General features: G+C 44.4%; 1 protein-coding gene across 1 annotated transcript in view; it reads right to left on the minus strand.

The window, feature by feature from the left end:
- Positions 1-17,679, minus strand: part of zfhx4 (zinc finger homeobox 4) — a 61,884-nt gene extending 44,205 nt beyond the window's left edge. The window contains exons 1-4 of the mRNA XM_080521321.1: positions 15,198-17,679; positions 14,514-14,726; positions 13,829-14,123; positions 11,344-11,885 (exon numbers count right to left, since the gene is read on the minus strand). Coding sequence (XP_080377447.1) covers positions 11,344-11,885; positions 13,829-14,123; positions 14,514-14,726; positions 15,198-17,651 — 3,504 coding nt within the window. The 5' untranslated portion in view covers positions 17,652-17,679. The remainder of the gene's footprint in view (positions 1-11,343; positions 11,886-13,828; positions 14,124-14,513; positions 14,727-15,197) is intronic.
- Positions 17,680-19,047: the final 1,368 nt, after the last annotated feature.

Below are 19,047 nucleotides of genomic sequence, written 5' to 3' on the forward strand. Positions count from 1 at the left end.
CAAATGTACACCCCACACATTGTGAGAATGAAGAAGTCTTATCTTGTTTCATCGATTCGTTTTTCTTTTTTTTTTATTGGGAGCATGGAGCTTGTTTTTGGGTATACCTTTTTACTTATTTTTTTTTTTTTTAGTCACCAGCTTCCAGTAATATCCCCTTGGCCCCCAGGGGCCATCCGAGACAAAAACAGCCCCACTTGGCCTAGGAAACAACAAAAGCGTGTATTGTTCCTTGAAAGTATTTTAAACACATACCAGTACTGCCTGGAAGGCTGCCAAGTGTAGAATTCCATCAGTGCTGCCACCTCCCTAACACATGTTACTGCTAACCGCCACTCAGCCCTCAAGACATAGATGTAACGCAAGATCACTGCCGGTGGATTCACTGGCAGACTGCACTGCAGAAAAGAGATGCTGAGGGCCCTGGTATGTGCCACCTTGCTTCCGCAGATAAAACGAACAGCAGCTATACTGTGGTATATAGAGGCAGCTTTGCAAAAACAAACATGCATATAGAAGCAGTGTACCAAATCTGCTGAATGTACAGTGCACAGGCACAAATACAAACTGCGTATCTCTCCAGTCTTCTCTCCCCGACAAGGCCAGTGCGATCTGAAGATGCTTGAGACGCAAAACAAGCCCCCCCCCCCCCCCCCCCAACGACAACAATCCCGACCCCTGTCGTCCCAGCCCTACCATCTCTTATTTCCTCATAGGCGTCTCTCCTTTCTCTACTGGCCAGGAGCTCTTTGTCATTGATTCATTAAAAAAATAAATAAATACATTTCCTAGAGCTAAATTGTCTCTCCTGTTTCTCTCGGATGGATCAGCCTGCTGGCAATCACGTGTGATCACAGCTCAGGAGCCTGCTGTCCACGAGGTGCAGGGGCTGTGGGCGAGCTTAGCCTAGGTCGCCCAAAAATAATGCATCCGCTGCATAATCGCTGCCAATCCAAATAAATGAATTATCACAAAGATTCTTTCATACTGGATTTCTGCTGGTCTTCACTCCTGGGCTGTCTCACTATCTCTGTGTCTTACCGTCAGCTTGTTCTTTCTTTCTTCTTGTACGTCTTTAATTATTACTTCACTATTTGTCAGGAAAAAAAGGGGACAAAACTTAATATCATACCAAAGTCTGGTTAATATTCTTCCCCTTCACCTTTCTGATTCAGACTTATGAAAATGTTTAGTAGCGACGTAAGTGTGTCTGACTCATGCACTAAAGTTCACAGCTTCCTGAACCCCTGGCCCCACTGTTAGAAAAATTACTTTCTACTTCTATCATTTTTTTCCCCAACTGACACACACACACACACACACACACACACACACACACACACACACACACACACACACACACACACACACACACACACACACACACACACACACACACACACACACACACACACACACACACACACACACAAGGAATGCATGTCGTGTACATACTAAAAACAAGCCTGTTGATTTAGAATATGATCCATTCTGTCTGGTCATAATCAATGAGTGTGTGGGAAATGCGCTCTCCAAAAGTCACATACCTTATTATTATGACCAGTTGGGAAAAAACAAACACCACCAGAGCAGATCTTAATATGTCACTACTGTACGTCTGTATGTGTGTTAGGTGTCTTGAAAGCCAGCTCACCTCTCCATCCCCCAGGAAAATGGATCAGTATTTACATTAGCATTAGATTTAGACAGCATGGCTCAGCCACTTACTCCCTATTAGCCATCCTGACCTTAGCCCATTAGGGTCTGAAAGCCCCCGCTTGTCTCCATTGCCGCCAGGTGAGACTGACCAGACCTCTCCATTTCCCCAAACCATGTTGCTGCTGAGATTATCTTTTGCATCGACTCACAATGGGATAGAGATCATAAAACGCTAAGATCAAGATCACTGAAAATGCTAACATGCTTGTGGGATTATCTTTTTCCAGCAGTGCAAGGGGAGGGATGTCGCTGAAACGCTAACATACTTTTAGGTACGGTTCATCGTTTTACATTTTTCCCAACATGCAAAGATGCTTTTGGGAAATCAAGGCTAGGTCTAATTGACAGGGGCTCTGGAAGGCAGAGAGAAAAACAAAAATAAAGGGGTAGAGAATCTGGGGCTTATTGGCTGGCACCATCAAAGCAGTTTGTTCTACACTGATGTTGTTATATTTAACTAAAACTGAAAGGGGAAGCGAAGGGAAAATAATTTTGGTGCCGAAAGGAGCAGCGATTTTTGCCAAGTTTGTTTTTCTTTGCTCCGTTTGTAATGGAGACTCGCTGAAAAATGTCTATTAGAGAGCATAAGACAAAAGGAATGACAGAAACATACAGTGAAAGAAACTAACTGATAGATACGATGATATGAGAGGCGAAGAAAATCTATGACAGAGAGAACAAAAGAACAAGAGATGGAAAGAGAAGGGGAGAATGATAGGGAAGAATCTAGACGAGCGTGGTCGGGTTCAAATCACTAATTACACATTCCTGAGCCTGTGAAGGGGAGTATTGTTTTCCAGTTAGCCCCTACCCTGTCGCATGGTTTCACTTAGCACAAAACAAAAGGTACAGGGAACAAAACACAAGCCTAATACCAGGCCCTGCTAATGACAGAGAAATGGGAGAAATTATCCCTGGGGTGGATCCTCGTGAGAAAATGGCTGGTGATTACTGGACAAAAGGAGTTCATTTTGAAACTGTCACAAAATGGTCGACCGTCTACTTCTTTCTATTGGGAGTCGTCTTCATCAAATGCTATTCAGTACTTTTCAACAGGGACACATTTCACGCACAGGATAAACGCTATTAATACTACAACGCAAAGTGAATACGATCTCGAATCTAATAAAACACACAAAAAATGTTAACGATAATACATTTAATCAAGCAATAATCAGGAATAAGGCCTGATCCTGATGGCGAGTGTCACGACGTGGACTGTTGCGTGGACGAGCTGTACATAAGCATCTGTATGTGAGCGCACAGTGGAGTGGTACCTCTGCCAGGGCGTGCACAAAGAAAGCACCTCTTCAGCAGAGCCGTTTTGCATATTGCCACAGGAAATCAAATGCCTTGTAGTTGACCTACAAGATGGCACACTTGATCCCTCTCTCCCTTCCTTACAAAAGCTGGCCTTTTCAGTCTGCTTTGTCTGCTTTAGCCCTCCATATCAAAACTCAAACATTTAAATAGTGACTGTGTGTCATGGAGCGCACACTGATAACAGTTTCCGACGCGTTACATAAACTCAGTCAGCCACACATCGGACAATTTAGGATGTTCTGTCTGCCCACATAAACCCATAATGATGAGCTTTGCGCTTTTCCGGCAACAGGGAAGACCCTACCATTTTATGCAACAAGCCAGGAGAGGATGGGGGGGGGGGGGGGGGGGTAAGTTGATAGCAATGGCAGCACTGAGTCGCCTGGCTGGTAGTGTTTGCCCAGGCCCCAGCCGTCTAAAGGAAGGATATTGTTTTCCCCTGAAAAAGCCTTAGCCGCAGTCCGCATACCAGCGTCCACTCAACATACCAATGGGCTCTTTGAAGATTACTCAAATGTTTGCCTTTGTTCCCCCCCCTCCTCCCCCTTGTGCCCCTACCCCTAGTCCTAACCTACACTCCTGCCAGAATGAGGAAAAGAGGAGAAAGGACAGAGTGAAAAAAAGATCAGACTTATATCTTCAGAAAACAGGGGGAAAGCAATACCACCCTCAGCTGCACTCAGATTCAAAATGGAGACTGTAGGGGACGGGCAGCGACTGAAAGGAATAATAGCACTCCGGCCACCAGCACAGTAAATCTAAACATAAACAACTGGGAGGGGGAAAAAAAAAAAAAAAAAGGCTATGTATTAATGCATGGCAGCTGATGTATAAGGATGGCTGAAGCAGGTCACCCATCTGTCTGTCGATATAGTGCCACAAGCTTTCAAAGACGGCTGGCTCCCCGCCGCCGTGCGAGTGCACAATTAGAATTGAATATGATAATTCCAATGGGTTAATTTAACTAAATGTGCTGAAAACTCAGGACCCACTCACCCCACACAAACCACATTAATCCCGAACAAGTAAGTGGGCTTTCTATCAGGTCTATTTCAAAGCATTAGGGATTACCTCGCAGAAACTAAGCTGCTTGAACTCGCAGGAGGTCAGCGGTATTGTGCTGCTGCAAAGATGGAAGGCCAGCAGTTGAGACGGATAGACAGCCGGACAGGTCGGTTTCAACTCGCTGCAGTTCTCCCCCGACATCCCTCAATCCTTCTACCACCTTCTTTTTCTCACTCTTTTCATCCCCATCTCTCTCGCTCTCTCTCTTTCACCGTATAATCGAATATCTCCCACTACTTATCTATTCACTGAGCACTTAATGGTTAAAATCAATTACAGCGGGAATGCTGAAATGCCGAATGCTGGTCCACATGCTGATAATGACAGAGAGAGTGTGAGAGGGAGCGAGAAGGCAAGAGAGAGAGAGAGAGAGAGTGACTTGGGACCGTTCCAAGGGAGTAGCACAATTACCTCCAATCGATTGATTATTGATTTGGAAGGGCGTTGAGGAGTATTTCAGTTCAACTTTGTCCATATCAATATCCTGATAGCTTCATGAGAGGGGCGAAACGCATGATGATACCATCTTAATCCCATCCTAAAGTTGATGCAACATTTCAGAGTATTTCCAGAAGAGATTTAGGAGGATTCGATAAGTTTTATGATTTTTATGACAACGCTCACACAAATTATAAACACATTTTAAAGTCAGGTGATTTCAAAAATAAAGCTAATGAACTTACAGAAAAGTATTCATCTGATCTGCCTGCCATGTGATGCGTCTCAGGCTGCTCTGATCAAATCAATGCATCAAAAGTGGAGACAACACGCCCCGAGAGATCATATTTGAGCTCATGCTCCTTCTTTGATTCTTACTGTGTTTTTAGGCTTTATTTTTTTTTTTTTTAAACAATCCTGTTATCTTTGTCCCAACAGAACGATCAAGACCCAAAAGAAAGAGGAGAGGAAAGAGTTGCGGATATATCCCCCCCCCCAAAAAAAAAAGGTTGGAGGAAGACGAGTGAATGAGTATGGGATGTCAGGATTGAAAGAGGAGAAGGGGGGGTGTATTTGGGTGGGTATTAGAAAAGGAGTGAGGGTGGGAGGGTTGAGATGAGGAGAGACAAAAAAAGAAAATACAAACTCCTGCTAGCTCCTTTGTTCCTGCATCCCCGCAATGTTCTCTTCCTTCTGGTGGTCTGGAAGATACTGACCCCCCCCCCCCCCCCCCCCCCCCCCCGTCCTTCAATCCCTCCCTTCCTCCCACTCTTCTTTGCACACACTTCACAGCCCCTCCACTCACACCCCCTTCTGCTATCGTTCCCATACCTGTCAGTCCCGATCTGCTTCACAGTCCCATGCACATGGACACGGCCCAAATGACCACAGCTCGGAGATGGGTGGGAATGATTATGAAGAGGATCACATCTGGCTTTTAATATGAGAAAACCAGCACTCACAAAAAAAAAAGAAGAAGAAAGAAATCAAACAAAAACTACACACACACTGTGCTGAAGGTAGAAAACAAACGACTGACTGCAGCCCCTAACTAATTCATCAGAGAGTTAAGATGTAGTGAGGAGAGGCGGGGGAAGCTGGCGAGGGGTAATTAAACACTACATACGACTGTCAGTCAAGAGCTGTGCCAAAGCTGGACATTGTGTGTAGACACACACACACACACACACGCACACACACACACACGCACACACCAATGCTCTGCCGACCATCTGGTAAAGGCGTTGTAAGGAGAATGGGCGAAACTCTTATTAATATCTATGAGGATTATTAGGAAGAAAGGGGGAGGGCGGGGAAGTCTTTCCATTCAAACCTCTCTGTCAAACAGAAAGCTACAGCTACACTGTCCCCACACAAACACACACACAGGGACACACCTGCTTTTATGCTTTAATTAGCCGCCACCCCCACCACACCACCCCCGGACCTCTGAAAGATTTCCATTGTAATCTCCACGCAGGTGAAAGAGGAGACGATTTGAATAATCTACAAACCGGCGTCTCTTTGCCTCGCAGAGAGAGGGAGAGAGAGAGAGAGAGAGGGAGAGAGAGAGAGAGAGAGAAAGAGAAGGGAGGGGACAGACCGACAACCTTTCTGGTGAAAATACTGAAGTGAATTCATTTGTCTGCTCAGGTTTACAGTGTTGAACTTTTGGCGGCATCATCCGTCTCTATGACAGAACATGAAAATCTATATCTTGCAGTCAAGTAGCATCTAGTGTGAAGTGTCTGAGAACATTCCTTTTTGAAGAGAAGCAACTCTTTAAGCCTGTCTGTGAGTGCGAGACAACAACGCTGTGATCAAGAGCCTGTGTCTGGAACAAGCGTACATGGGCTCAAGTGGAAAATTGTAACTTGATAGCCGGGACTACAATTGTATGTGAGTGTGTATCCAGTTACTGTACACGAGTGCGTCTCTATGAATGTACAGCATGTTGGATGGTGATATGAATTCTGTGTGTGTGTGTGTGCGTGTGTGCCTGTCATAAATGGTGCCATGCATTTGAAATAGATCTAGTCTCTTTTCTATTCCGAGGACCGGCACAATGACTTTTTATGCAAATCTATGGGAGTCAATCTCCTGTCCATTTCCCCATCACACAAGTCCAAATGACAGTCCAATAATTTGGGCTGCATATATATAGGGCCATTTGATTTTCAAATGAGAGTGGGCAGGGTTGACCCTTGCTAATAGCCAAGGCACAGTGGTAGACTTAATATCAAAGATGCACAAGCACAGCTACGAAAGACGGGGGTGAATTAAATGCAGAGAAGGGGAGGCAGAAATAGACAACTGGAGGATGAAAAGAAAATTTGTCTCTTGGTCAAAACAAAAGGAAGGTGAGTAAGAGAGAAATAAAAAGAAGTACCACAGCTATAAATAAAAAAAAAAGAGGGAAAGGGTTTTAATGCATCCAGCCCTTTTTCTGTCTTCTTTTTCCTCCATCTTTCTTTCCTTCAATAACTCCACACTCCCCCTTTTTTAATTCTCCCCCACCCTCCGATTCCCAGCCATGGTGATGCCAAGAGGATCATGGGTAATGAGATGGCCTATCTGCTTCTTCCCAGGGGAGAGATAGAGAGAGAGAGAGAGAGAGAGAGAGACAGAGAGAGAGAGAGAGAGAGAGAGAGAGACAAAACAAAGAGAGTCGGTGAGACAGAGGTGGTGAAAGAGTGAGCGAGAGAGAGGCTGAAAGAAAGGGGACTTGTTCTTCCTCTTTTCTTATCCTCTGTGTCCCACAAAGAAATTACTTCATCAAAATGTCCTCTCTCCTTCAATTACTGTCGTAAAAAGTTGAGCATTTTATGAGTCCAGAGATTCTGAGTTCAAAGAGGATCGTGAGGGAGGGAGAGGGAAGAAGGGGAAAAATCATGACGAAAAAGAAAAACAGAGATATGGAAAAGTGCAGCGGACCCCGGACGTCTATGTCTGCTTGAATTATGATGGAAAGTTAGACAAGCAGTGTTGGGGTGGCAGTGGTTGAAGACAGTTTAAGATTTATTCCAACAGCCATCTGAGTAACAGGTGCCATTGGCCTAGGAGAGACAGAGACTGTGTGTGTGTGTGTGTGTGTGTGTGTGTGTGTGTGTGTGTGTGTGTGTGTGTGTGTGTGTGTGTGTGTGTGTGTGTGTGTGTGTGTGTGTGTGTGTGTGTGTGTGTGTGTGTGTGTGTGCGTACGTGTGTGTGTGCGTTCGTGTGTGTGCCCGCGCGCGTGCGTGTGTGTCTGTGTGGTCCTTGACCATGCCACATTGACCATGAGCATTCTCAACTTCTAATGACCCAGGGGCAAGCAAAGCCCAGATCGCAACCTCAAAGCTCTGTGGGGACGCGCACACACACAATACACACACTGCACTACAAACTAAACCCCCTACTTAGCCAGGCGGCACTTGTGAATGGCAATGACAGATTTACTCCTGTCTCCGTGTATATTAAGGACCAGTGTTTGTTATTAAAAATCATAACGAAGTCATACATCATCATATTCAATTCGAAGCTAAACACGAGCCAGGCCAGCTATGGACACGCTACGCTATGGCACCATTTAACACAGAGATTACCTCACAGGCTGCCAAAGTACAAACATAATGTTAAAACATATTCCACTTTTGTCTTTTACAATGTTTTGAGAGGGCTATAATTTTGCACGTAACAGCTGTAATAATACGACCATTCTGCATGAGATTTGTTTAAAAACGCCCCGAGTGCTCCGATTGTTACAGCTGTCATTAGAGACATACCAGCGCCAATCAGATTTCCTACATTTCTTCTCCAATCGGTAGCCAAGTGTCAACCTCCGCTTTTTCCATGTAAGGCCCACGACTTCCTGCGCCACCTGCTGTGCCCTGGACACCACATGACTTGATGTCTGTGTGCTGTTAATGTCATTTCCCTCTTGCTGTTTAAAGTCTGGGGGAAAAAAAAAAAAAAAAAAAACACTTTCAAAACTCTCTGTTCCCCTCAGAAGTAGACCATTGCTGCTACAAAGCAGCCATAAAATCTCCTGAATATGCTTTTTGTTTGCATCTTCAAATGGGTTCCCATGCCATAAAGATATTCTGTGTTTCCAAAAAAAACCAGATGGTTAAGTCGTCAACACTCGGATCTTTTATGCGCCCGGCCAAGCTACCTCTATCCCCATGTGCTTTTCACCTCTGCCAATACATAAAAGGAGAGGTGTTTTTTCTGGTCAAATAAAGAAATGAATTTTTTTTTTTTCTCCTCAGCTCTTGCTCTGCAGCTTGCTCTGCTCCGTCCATGCTTTCTCTCCCCCTCTTGTTCCGCTTTACCACCACATGTCCAAGGGTAAAATAGTGGAATTTCTGCCAGAGGCATTAAAAGCGTCATCTGTGGAACAGATTTGTTGAGGCCTGTGGGGTAGGTGGGTGGGTGGATGAGGTCTAGGGGTGTACGGGTGCAAAGAGGGGGCACTGGGATGACCCTCACTTGCCTTGGCTAAACTTGCGCTTGTGTATCTAAAAGAATACGCCCCTTGGAAAGCAGAATGCATGCAAAAAAAGAAGAAAAATAATAACAGCCTCTTGGTTGTGTTTCTGCACTAATGATAGTGTTCCTTGGGTTTGGACATTTCATCACAAGTAATATAAAAAGCTTTTTTGCATGTTTAAATGGTGGCCAGTGTTTAGTGTAACCTTGGTAACCCATCAGGATACTGCCTTGGATTAACTCTCAAATGCATTCACATAGAAATACGCAAATGCCAAATGCAGTAAGACAAGCACACCGACGCTAAAATCTTCCTTTGATAGTGAAGTGATCCTTGTTTGAGAAAACTAATCAAACTGATCCTATAGGTTACGGCCTCAGCTAATGTAAGCCAATGTGCAAGGAGCCCGTTTGTTCAGAATTTATACAATTCCCTCGAGCAGAGACATCTCCAACTCATCCCGTGCCAACTTCAGTCTTTGCCAGACTGTCGGACAATCCTATGTCAATATGTACATCCTGTTGAAGTCAACTAAGACTGTTTTAAATAACCTGAAGAAAGCCAGTGTGCTTAATCCAGTTAAGCCTTGAACTGTAAGTAAGAATCAATCACAGATTGTCAAATAAATGGTAATTGCCAAAAGATTACTGTGCAATACAGGCATATTCAACGAAAATATCAGGGTGGCTTAAGTCTCGTGGGCCAGTGAAGAAAGACTGCTCTGTCATGTATCTCTGTCTGTGTCATGTATTTAGAGTGTTATAAACTTCCACATGTTGGTTTTTTTTTTGTCCCATCTGACTTTTAGATATTAGTTTGAAATAAATCTGAATTTTTTCAAAATATTGTCAACTTCTATCCAGGAAAATACATCCACTTTAAAAAATAACATTGAATTGCTGTGCTGAGATGTTCCAATTATTTGTAAGGAAAAGTAAACACTATAAAGTTAATATCGTAGTTTTATATTGTATGTAAAAAGTACATCGATAAAACCCTGTTTTCAACATGTTTCCAAGGATGGTTTCCTCTGTATTTATTATACACGCACACGCACACCCACACCCACACACACACACACACACACACACACACACACACACACACACACACACACACACACGCACCTCCCACTGCCAAATGTTGCATACAGTAGTAAAGAAATCCTCATTAATGTAATGCACTTGATCCTGTCCTGTAGGTCAAGGCCTTGGAAATGTAACAGCATCCTATTAAGCTGAAGGAGACGTCTGACAAACTAAATCACCCGAAATATATAGCAGGAGAGAAAGATGCCAAATATTGGACAAGCTGGAATTTCTGTGCAGCAACTATTTATTGCAAAGAGTGCGAAGAGTTTAATTAGTTAAGTAAAAAAAAAGTCCCTGTGTTAGTTTACCGCTCTGACGGGCAACCAGTGTGGTTACTCTATGGAAAGTCACAACTAAATAATATCAAGCAAAAATCTCTCACCTAATGACCGAAAGAGGAGGAATTATGTAGAATCAGAGTGTTGATGTGTGCATACATAATGATACAGAACAGGAAAAAAAATCTAAATAAAGGAGTTTGGATACATTTTCTTCTTAAAATATAATTATTGTGTAATACGTATAATTAAAGTAAATTTTCAAAATGAATATAGTTGTGCCTCACATAGGATTTCAATTGCAACTCTGATGAGCATGTACGACAGCGCTGTTTTATTAAATTCCTATTAACAAAAATCTAATTCTTGATTTAGGAGTGAATCACTCATAAAAATTAATTTCTGCATTTTAATTTTTTTTTATAGTAAATTAGTGCAGGGCGACAAATTGAACCGGCCACCGAAGACAATCAAAGCTTTTAAATATTTCAAGCTCGCTGACAATCCGTGACTCGTGTATAATTAACAAGAACAGAAGTGCCAGCTGGTCACAAGCAGGAAATGTACCCATATCGGATGAAAATCATCCTCGGTGCTCTCGCAGTGACCTTTTCCATCTTCGTCATTCCTTTCTCATGGGAACTTTATTACTGCGTGATGCTGCAGTCAAGAATAAGGGGTCAATTCTTTTGAAGCAAATTTCGTTGCCTCGGATGTTAGACACAGTGGATAAGTGTGTTTATACCTGAACTGTGCTGTACATTAACAATGTAATGTTTTCTCAAGAAACTGTGATGTGTCAATATGTTTTTCTCTTGTTGAAATGTCTATATTAGCTCTCCCTTCCTTGAGTGGTTGGCAAACATGTTTTGCTGTATACATTTTTTTTCAACTGACTTTAAAATCAGAGTACAGCAAAGTGATGTGTGTAGGACACAGCATGAGTAAACAGTGTTTTTACCTTATAAAGGCGGATGGCAGCCTCATGCCTCTGGTTGGTGGCATGCAGCCTCAGTTTATCCACGCTGTTGCTGTAGTAGTCACAGGCATTGCACTTGAGGTGCACAGGGTTGCCAATGGCCACACACTTTAATCTCCACTGGTTGGCCTTGCCTCCCTCCTTGATGTGGGCCACCAGCTGGTGCTTCTGCATGTGCTTGTCTGTCTTGCAGTGCAGCTGAAAGTTGGCCTTAAGCTGAGTGTTGTAGCTGCAGAGCTTGCACTGGTAGACATCGCCTACCACGCAGCGCCACTCCTCTTCGGGCAAAGAGCGCTCGGCATTGACGTGGCCGTTGAGAGCCTCCAGGCTGTCGGTGGAGTAGCAGTTGCACACGGCACACTGGTAGAGGCGCAGCGAGGGGTCGTTGATAGGTGGCGACAACGAGGAAAGGGAGGGGTCCGATGAGGACATGCCTCCCATTGCCCCCGAGGACACCAGAGACAGGTCGTCTGCCATCAGTTGACCGCTGGCAAGGCGCAGTTCGGCCGACAGGTCACTATTCACTATAGAGAAAAAGAGCAAAAATACAGATTAGCTCGTAGAACAGAAACAGAGGCAAAGTGTAAAAGGCAGAACCTTAAAAAAAAAAGAATTGAATAAATGGAAACCCAGAAAAAAATATATGTCAGCACACACAGTAGGGAGCAAGTACGTGGAAACAATAAGGTATGTCAGAAAAATAAAGCTCTGGTGAAAATAAAAGGCTGGCATGAATATATTGTGACAAAGGATAGCGCGAAAGAGAAAAGACTCTTTTTATTAAATGAAATTAAGTGTGGAAAGAGAAGTGAGTTCTCTATGCAGCCCTCTCACACAAAAGGATTTGATAAAATAAAGCCTCACTGAGGACTCGGGCTCCTTACAAAGTCTTGTCTATAAAAAAAACCTTAATAGGATTGAATCAGGATCAATTACAATCATCCTTTTCAACTTGCTAACTCGCTCATCAGGTAGCTTTAATTACTGCTCTCAGCATTGGTGGGACAACGGTTTTAGGGCTCTAGGCTTTTCTCACATCCACGCAGAGATTTGAAAAGCTGATCAATGCATTACACACTGTTTCTCTTTCTTCTGCCCACCCACCGCATGGAAAAAAAAAAACAATTCCGCCATTCATAGAAATGTAATTAACTCTTTCGTTTGATCCCCTTTTTGTCCTTCTGCGCATGTCACCAAAGCTCATCAAGCCTGTTTTTTTTTTTAGCAATTAAAATAGCGACAGGAAGATGAACAATTATACACCATTTTGAAAGTAAATAAATAAATAAACTGTGGTTGTGTCAGTGTTTTTCACGAGTGCTGGTTCAAAAAAGAAAACACTCAGCAAAGTGAGGATGCAAATTATAAAGAGAAAATTCCGAATGTGCAAATCTACCCAGGTGGCAGTTGCACGCAAGTATGTACATTCATTTATAATCTGTGTATGTATTTATGTGTGTATGTGGAAGTATTCTAATTTATATATGAATATCCTGCGCACGCCATCGAAACCTATGTACCTATGTGCAGCTGCGCTCTCTATGGGGAGCTGTGTGTTATCTGTGTAATTCACTGAGAGTACATCTGCTAGCTGGGCTGTGACCTCCACACTAGAAGAGGGAGTGGGTGTGTAACACTGCAGGGTCATTGTTAAATCTCTCTCACTCCTACGGGAATCCGCTTCCTGCTGTGTGTGTGTGTGTGTGTGTGTGTGTGTGAGAGAGAGAGAGAGAGAGAGAGAGAGCGAGAGAGAGAGAGAGAGAGAGAGAAAGAGAGAGAGAGAGAGGGTGAGCAACAGTGTGTGAGTGTGTGTGGGTGTGCGTGTGTGTGTGTGCGTGGGTGTGTGCGTGTGTGTGCGCGTGTGTGTGTACATGTGTGTGTACATATGTGCGTTCTCTCCAGGGTGAGCAAAGGTGGGGTGGTGTGTGTATGGTGGGGGATTAAGCTGACTTAAGAAAATTACAAATGAAAGATTAAGAATAATTCTCATGTGGCATCTCATAATCAGTTTTTAATCAGTGAGAGGGGTCAAAGAAAGGAGACAATGACAGAGGGACAATATGAGAGCCGAGATAAGAGCGGAAGAAAAGAGAGGAGGGCAAGGAAAAGGGGCCCATGGTAGAAAGCATGAAGGCATAAAAGGGGAAGGTTCTTACCTTCCCCTTTTATGGGTACAAAGAAAAATGAGAGGAAACAAAGAAAATAGTGAGATAAAAAAAACTCAAAAAACAAATACACAATACTTAGACGGCATCCGATATATAAAACAGATAAAAACTGGCCAAGTGAGAAACAAGCAATAGAAAACTGAATAACAAGCTTGAGGCAAAAAATATTTAAAAGGAAAATAGTTAGTAGACTCATAGCCTCAGAGTAATGCCTCGTTCCTGCATTTTAATTGACTAATGTGCAAAACATATTGCGGACGCACGACTTCAGCTTTTATTCCAAATCTCGGTTCACTCACCGAGACCAGATCCGAGTGCAGCTGCAGTTGCAGGGTCGAGCTGAAATGGGTTGATCATCATCTGAGCATCAGGGCCACTGCTGCTGGCTGGGTTCTCCAGTTTGACACCTGCCAGGCCCATGTTCTGAGCCAGGTAGTACTGGTAAAGCTCTGCCTCAGCCGGGGCCAGACCCAGGTGGAGGCTGTGTTGGATCTGCTTCATATTCTGCTGCAGTAGCATCATGTTGTGCATGTGCTTCTCGCTGGTCATGTGGATTCTCAAGTTCCGTGCCACGTTGGTCTCATAGTCGCACACCTGTGGTGCACAAAGAAATCGAATGAATTCACACAGATCTTATTCATAATATTGAACAGGCATGGTGTATTATTCACAGTGAGAACTGAAAACAACAGCAGCAATACAAAAATATTATTCGCACTGAAAAGGGGAGGTCATCCAAGTATCTGTAGTATTGATGTTTGGCTACTGATAATGAATTTATAATGGATTTTTACAGTACTTAGAAATACTATAAATATTATAAGAAATTCAGTTTTACACCAGAGGTCAGATGATGTGGTCAAGAAAAATAATAGACACGGTGACGCACAGGGAAAATAACTGGCTCATTGTGTAGAGAGTGTAACAAGCAAATTGGTATGTTGCTACTGCAGCGCTACAATGATGCTCTGTTCATTTCATTACCTCACAGCGCCAAGTGGGCTTCTGTTTGGGCTTGGAAGGCGAGGGTGCCCCACAGCCTCCTCCAAGGCTGGCACTCGCGACGGGATTGGCGTGGTTGTGGTTGTATTGTGCCTCACTGCCACCGTTCTGGAGTGTTTGTACGTTGTTCAGATGCTTGTCTGACTGCATGTGGATGCTAAGGTTGCCTTTGGTGGTGGTTGAGTAGTTGCATACCTAAAGAGAGAAGAAATGAGAAGGAGAAAAGAAATTACAAAAAAGTAATGATGAACATAAAGGTATCTGCAACAGAGAGCATTTGATGCCTAATGAATGATTTAGCATTAAAATTCAGATTTCTTTTCAGGGGTTGTTTTGAGGTAATTATCTTAACCTTTAACGTTGCAAAAGGCATGGGGAATCAATAAGGAAAGTGCATTTTACTGCCTCTTCTTTTGATTCTTATGATAAATGTTTAATGAGTAATGCTCGGCTGCTATAGAGAATGCGTAAATGGTCAAATGCTTGTGCTTCAAAATTTGCTTGGAAAACTTCATTTGTAACATGTTTCATGCCAATATTATTGTGTATATTACAATTATTAAAACCCACTTCAGAAATTGTGTAAAAATAAAGACAACAAATTTTAATCCATTTTAAAATTTGAGAAAGTATAGATCCATATAGACTCCAAAACAATGGACAGACCTCACATCGGAAAGGCTTGTATCCACAGGTATAGCTTTCTCCTCTGGCTAAACGAGGGTGAGGCTGTCCTGTGCGGCAGTACACACATGAGCCACCAGACTCCGGATGTTTCTCCTTCATGTGAGCGTCCAGTGTCTGCTGGTACTTGTAGTGCCAGTTACACTTTGGACACTTCAGCGTCTTGCAGGAGTTTCTTGAATGCATCATCGTCATATGGCCTCCAAGAGACCGTGAGGATCCTAAGACTGTGTCACACTTGGGACACTCCACCCCACTACCCGGTGATCCCTCCCCTGGCCCAGGGGTGCCAGGAGTCCCTGGAGTTCCTGGCGTACTAGGGTTTCCTGTGTGTGGATGTAGAGGCCCAGGACTCTCGTCATCTCTGCGCAACATCATCATATCAAGGTGATTGGAGGATGGGGATAATCTATCCCGTCCTGCCATGCCTTCACTGGTCGAGTCATTGCTGTTCTCCCGCTCCCTGGCAGCAGCCAGAGCATTGGAGAAGCGGGTTTTGTCCATCTCCAGAGGCAGGGATGATGAGGAGGCGGATGCAGGGCCTTTGCTATCACTACTCAACTTTAGCACACTGTTGGAAAGGGGGGAAATACTTTGGTTTAAGAGAGGGAAATCTTTGCTACTGGTGCTGTCGGCCCGCTGGCCTGTCATCGCCATGGTCATGGCCTGCTCCTCCTCCTCATCTGCCTCCATTTCTACTCCACCACCACAAGAGTAAGCATCCTCATCCTGCTCTGGACTCTCTCCTCCCACTGTACCGGGCTCCCGCTTGATAGACGGGTACTGGCTCAGGTCCGGCCCATTGGGTTGCAAAGTGCATGTATTCCTAACGTGGCCTTTGCAGTCACTATCAGAGTTCAGACCTTCCAAGTTGCCACCAGTGGCAGCAGCAGCAGAACTTCTGCTGGGGGTTCTCTGGGCACCAGCCCCTCCCCCGAGGTTTGGGTTGGTCTCAGCCTTTGGCATGGTTTTGGTTCTGGGGGTTTGGTCAGTAGAGGAGCTGCTGGCACTGCCCTTCAGGAAGGCAAAACCAGCCTGAAGGGAATCTGCATTCTCCCCACTACTGTGGAAAGCATTCCACAAGCCGCGGAGCCCCGTGTCTGGCCCTAGGAAGTTGGCAGGTGAGGGAAAGTGGGGTAGCACAGAGTTTTGGGGTTTTTTTGGTTCCAGAAAGCTTATAAGAGGTTCTTTGTCCTTGCCGATACCCTGGATGATGGCAGAGACATGCTTGTTGCTCAGCAGCTTCTGCTCCTGCTCATTCAGGGTCATGCGGTGGTCATGGACAGCATGTGTCACGAAGGAACGGCTGTAGCCAAAAGACAGCTTGCACAGGAAACACATCAGCACAGGCTTCCGCCGTCCATCGGCCACGCAGCCCTCGAACTTGGACAAGTCCACATTGTTGGGGACATCTTTGGACACACAGGAGTTTTTGGCTGCACCATCCGCCTTCAGATAGTCTTTGTCATTCTTATGGCGGAGGTCATAGACACGGAAACTGTGCAACACAGGACCAGCACCCACCAGCCCTCCAGCTGAGGTATTTGGGAAGGAGGGGTGGTCGGTCACTAGGGATTTATTCCCAAGGGATGAGGCGATGTGGAAGGTGTTGATGATCTGGGGGTAGAAGGACATGGGTGCAGCGGGCTGCTCTAACCGCTCCCCCCCTGGGCTCAGGCCGCTTTGAGCACTGCTGGCCTGGACGTTTGGGAAGGTCTGGGGGGACAGCAGGCTCCTGAATTGGAGAGCTGAAGGGAGCCCCCCCTGGTTGCCACGCTGCTCTTTGGAGTCCTCCAGGATGAAGGCAGAGCCATCGGGCTGGTAGATGATCTCACCGCACAGGTTCTCCACATCACTATCCTCTTCCAACTCCATCTCGCTGTTCAATTCACCTGTTTCTCCAGCACCCACCCCACGGTCTCCTTCATCTTCACTCTCCTCCCCTAAAATTCCTTCGACCTCCTCACCCTCCTCGTGACCTCCAGCAGTAGGCAGGCGGGCGTTGGGGCAGTGGTGCTCCATGTATTTTTGTAAACTGGAGAAGGAACTAGAACATTCGTTGCACGGGATCTCCTTTGCCGGTGCCACAGGGGATGTGGCAGGGGCAGAACAGTCTGAACCCAAAGCTGCTCCTCCTCCTCCTACTCCTGGTAAAGTTCCAGTAACACTCCCTTTGTTACCGGTAGTAAAGCTTTCTCTCCGACTCTGTTCAGTTACAGGGTCGGTGGTTGCACTGACAGTGGTGGGGGTAGTAGTGGACCTCAGTGGGCTCACAACGGGTTCTCCAATGCCATTCTCAGGCTCTCCAGTGGCGGCAGGTGACGACTGGTTGTTGTTGGGATTGACGGAGTTGTCCTCAGCAGCAGCATCCAGCCTCTGGCCACCATGTTCCTGCTGCCGTGACGACACCATAGGGGGAGAGTCACAAGTTGCCATGATGATCTCTACATAGGGATCTCATCTCATCCAGCCCAACAGGGACCTGAGTTATGGGGAAAAAAAGAAATAAACAAGAAAGAGAGATTTAATAAACGTGCTTAACAATAGATACTGAAAGCAATATTTGATTCATCATTCATTTTATTCTCATTAATTCCAATATAGTCTCAGCCCAAAGTCAACGCAGCTGCAAAATGTGAGGTTGTAAGCCTCAAATGGAAAAGAGGGATTTATCTAAATAAGGTTTTTAATCGTGCAGATACTGCCCTTTTTCCAGGAGTTATATATTTGTAATATTTCTGCACCGAGTCAAGGGGAAAATGTCATCCCAGAAAAAAATAATATTCTTTACAAATCAGTTTCTATAATTTAGTGTCAAATGCTGGAATGATAGTTTGACATCCATCTACACGTGCAAGAAAGCCCAAACAGGATGGAAGCGGTTGAAATTTGGTCAAGGGCAGTAAGACTGGCAAAAAAACATCTTATACAAGTCCGTGATTCATGTTGACATGAGAGATACAATTACATGCAGTGTTAGTCCTCTTTAAGGTAAAAAAAAAATAAAGGATTGGAACAGTCTTTAGTCTGGTTGTTGTATCGGTCGAAGCATGTTCTTACGAGTCAGAAGTTGCTAATTAGGCAGCACCCAATAACTTTTTAATGCCCCGAAGATACAATTTCAACTCTGTGTGCACAAGAGAGGAAAGAAAGTGGATTTTTCACAGCGTTAAGAGTGTGAAGAGGTAAAATACTAACTGTTGGTCAAATTTATTGTGGCTGAACCAAAAGATAACACAAGGAAATTAAAAACTGTCGACATTCATAGCGTTTATGTGTTGGCCCACGCAATACAGGAAAGAAAGACATAAGGACACAAGGAGAGAATGAAAGACGGAGAGATTAAGCTTCCATGAGGAATGATGTTTGGAATACCAGAGAGATGTTATCAATCCTGGGAGGGTGCCCATCTCTCAGCCCCTCACTACTTCAATCTCTTGGCTTTTCACAACAAGGCCCAAATGTGAACCACAAACCTGTACACACTCAGTGCAGAAAAAGCCTACTTAGGCCATAAACACACATTACACAGAAAAGTCTTTTCACTACTTAATCATTGGTATTATTCCAATAACTCCCAGGGAAGCAAAAAAAAAAAAAAAGCCTGAGTGAAAAACATAAGGTGAAAAATAGAAAGGACTAAAAGCTTGAGAACTGAAGCACTGATGATACTTGAAAGAGCCTACATTCATGCTCAGCTAAATGCAACAAATGAGTACGAGTTGTGCATGCCTGTGTCTTTTCACTTGATACAGTACCAGCTCCTTTCAGATGCTTGCGTGTAAATGAGCTAGCATTAAAAGAAAGCTTTAAAGAGCCATGTTAACCTTTA

Source organism: Blennius ocellaris (genome assembly GCF_963422515.1).
Source record: "Blennius ocellaris genome assembly, contig: SCAFFOLD_109, whole genome shotgun sequence".
NCBI classification, from domain to species: Eukaryota; Metazoa; Chordata; class Actinopteri; order Blenniiformes; family Blenniidae; genus Blennius; species Blennius ocellaris.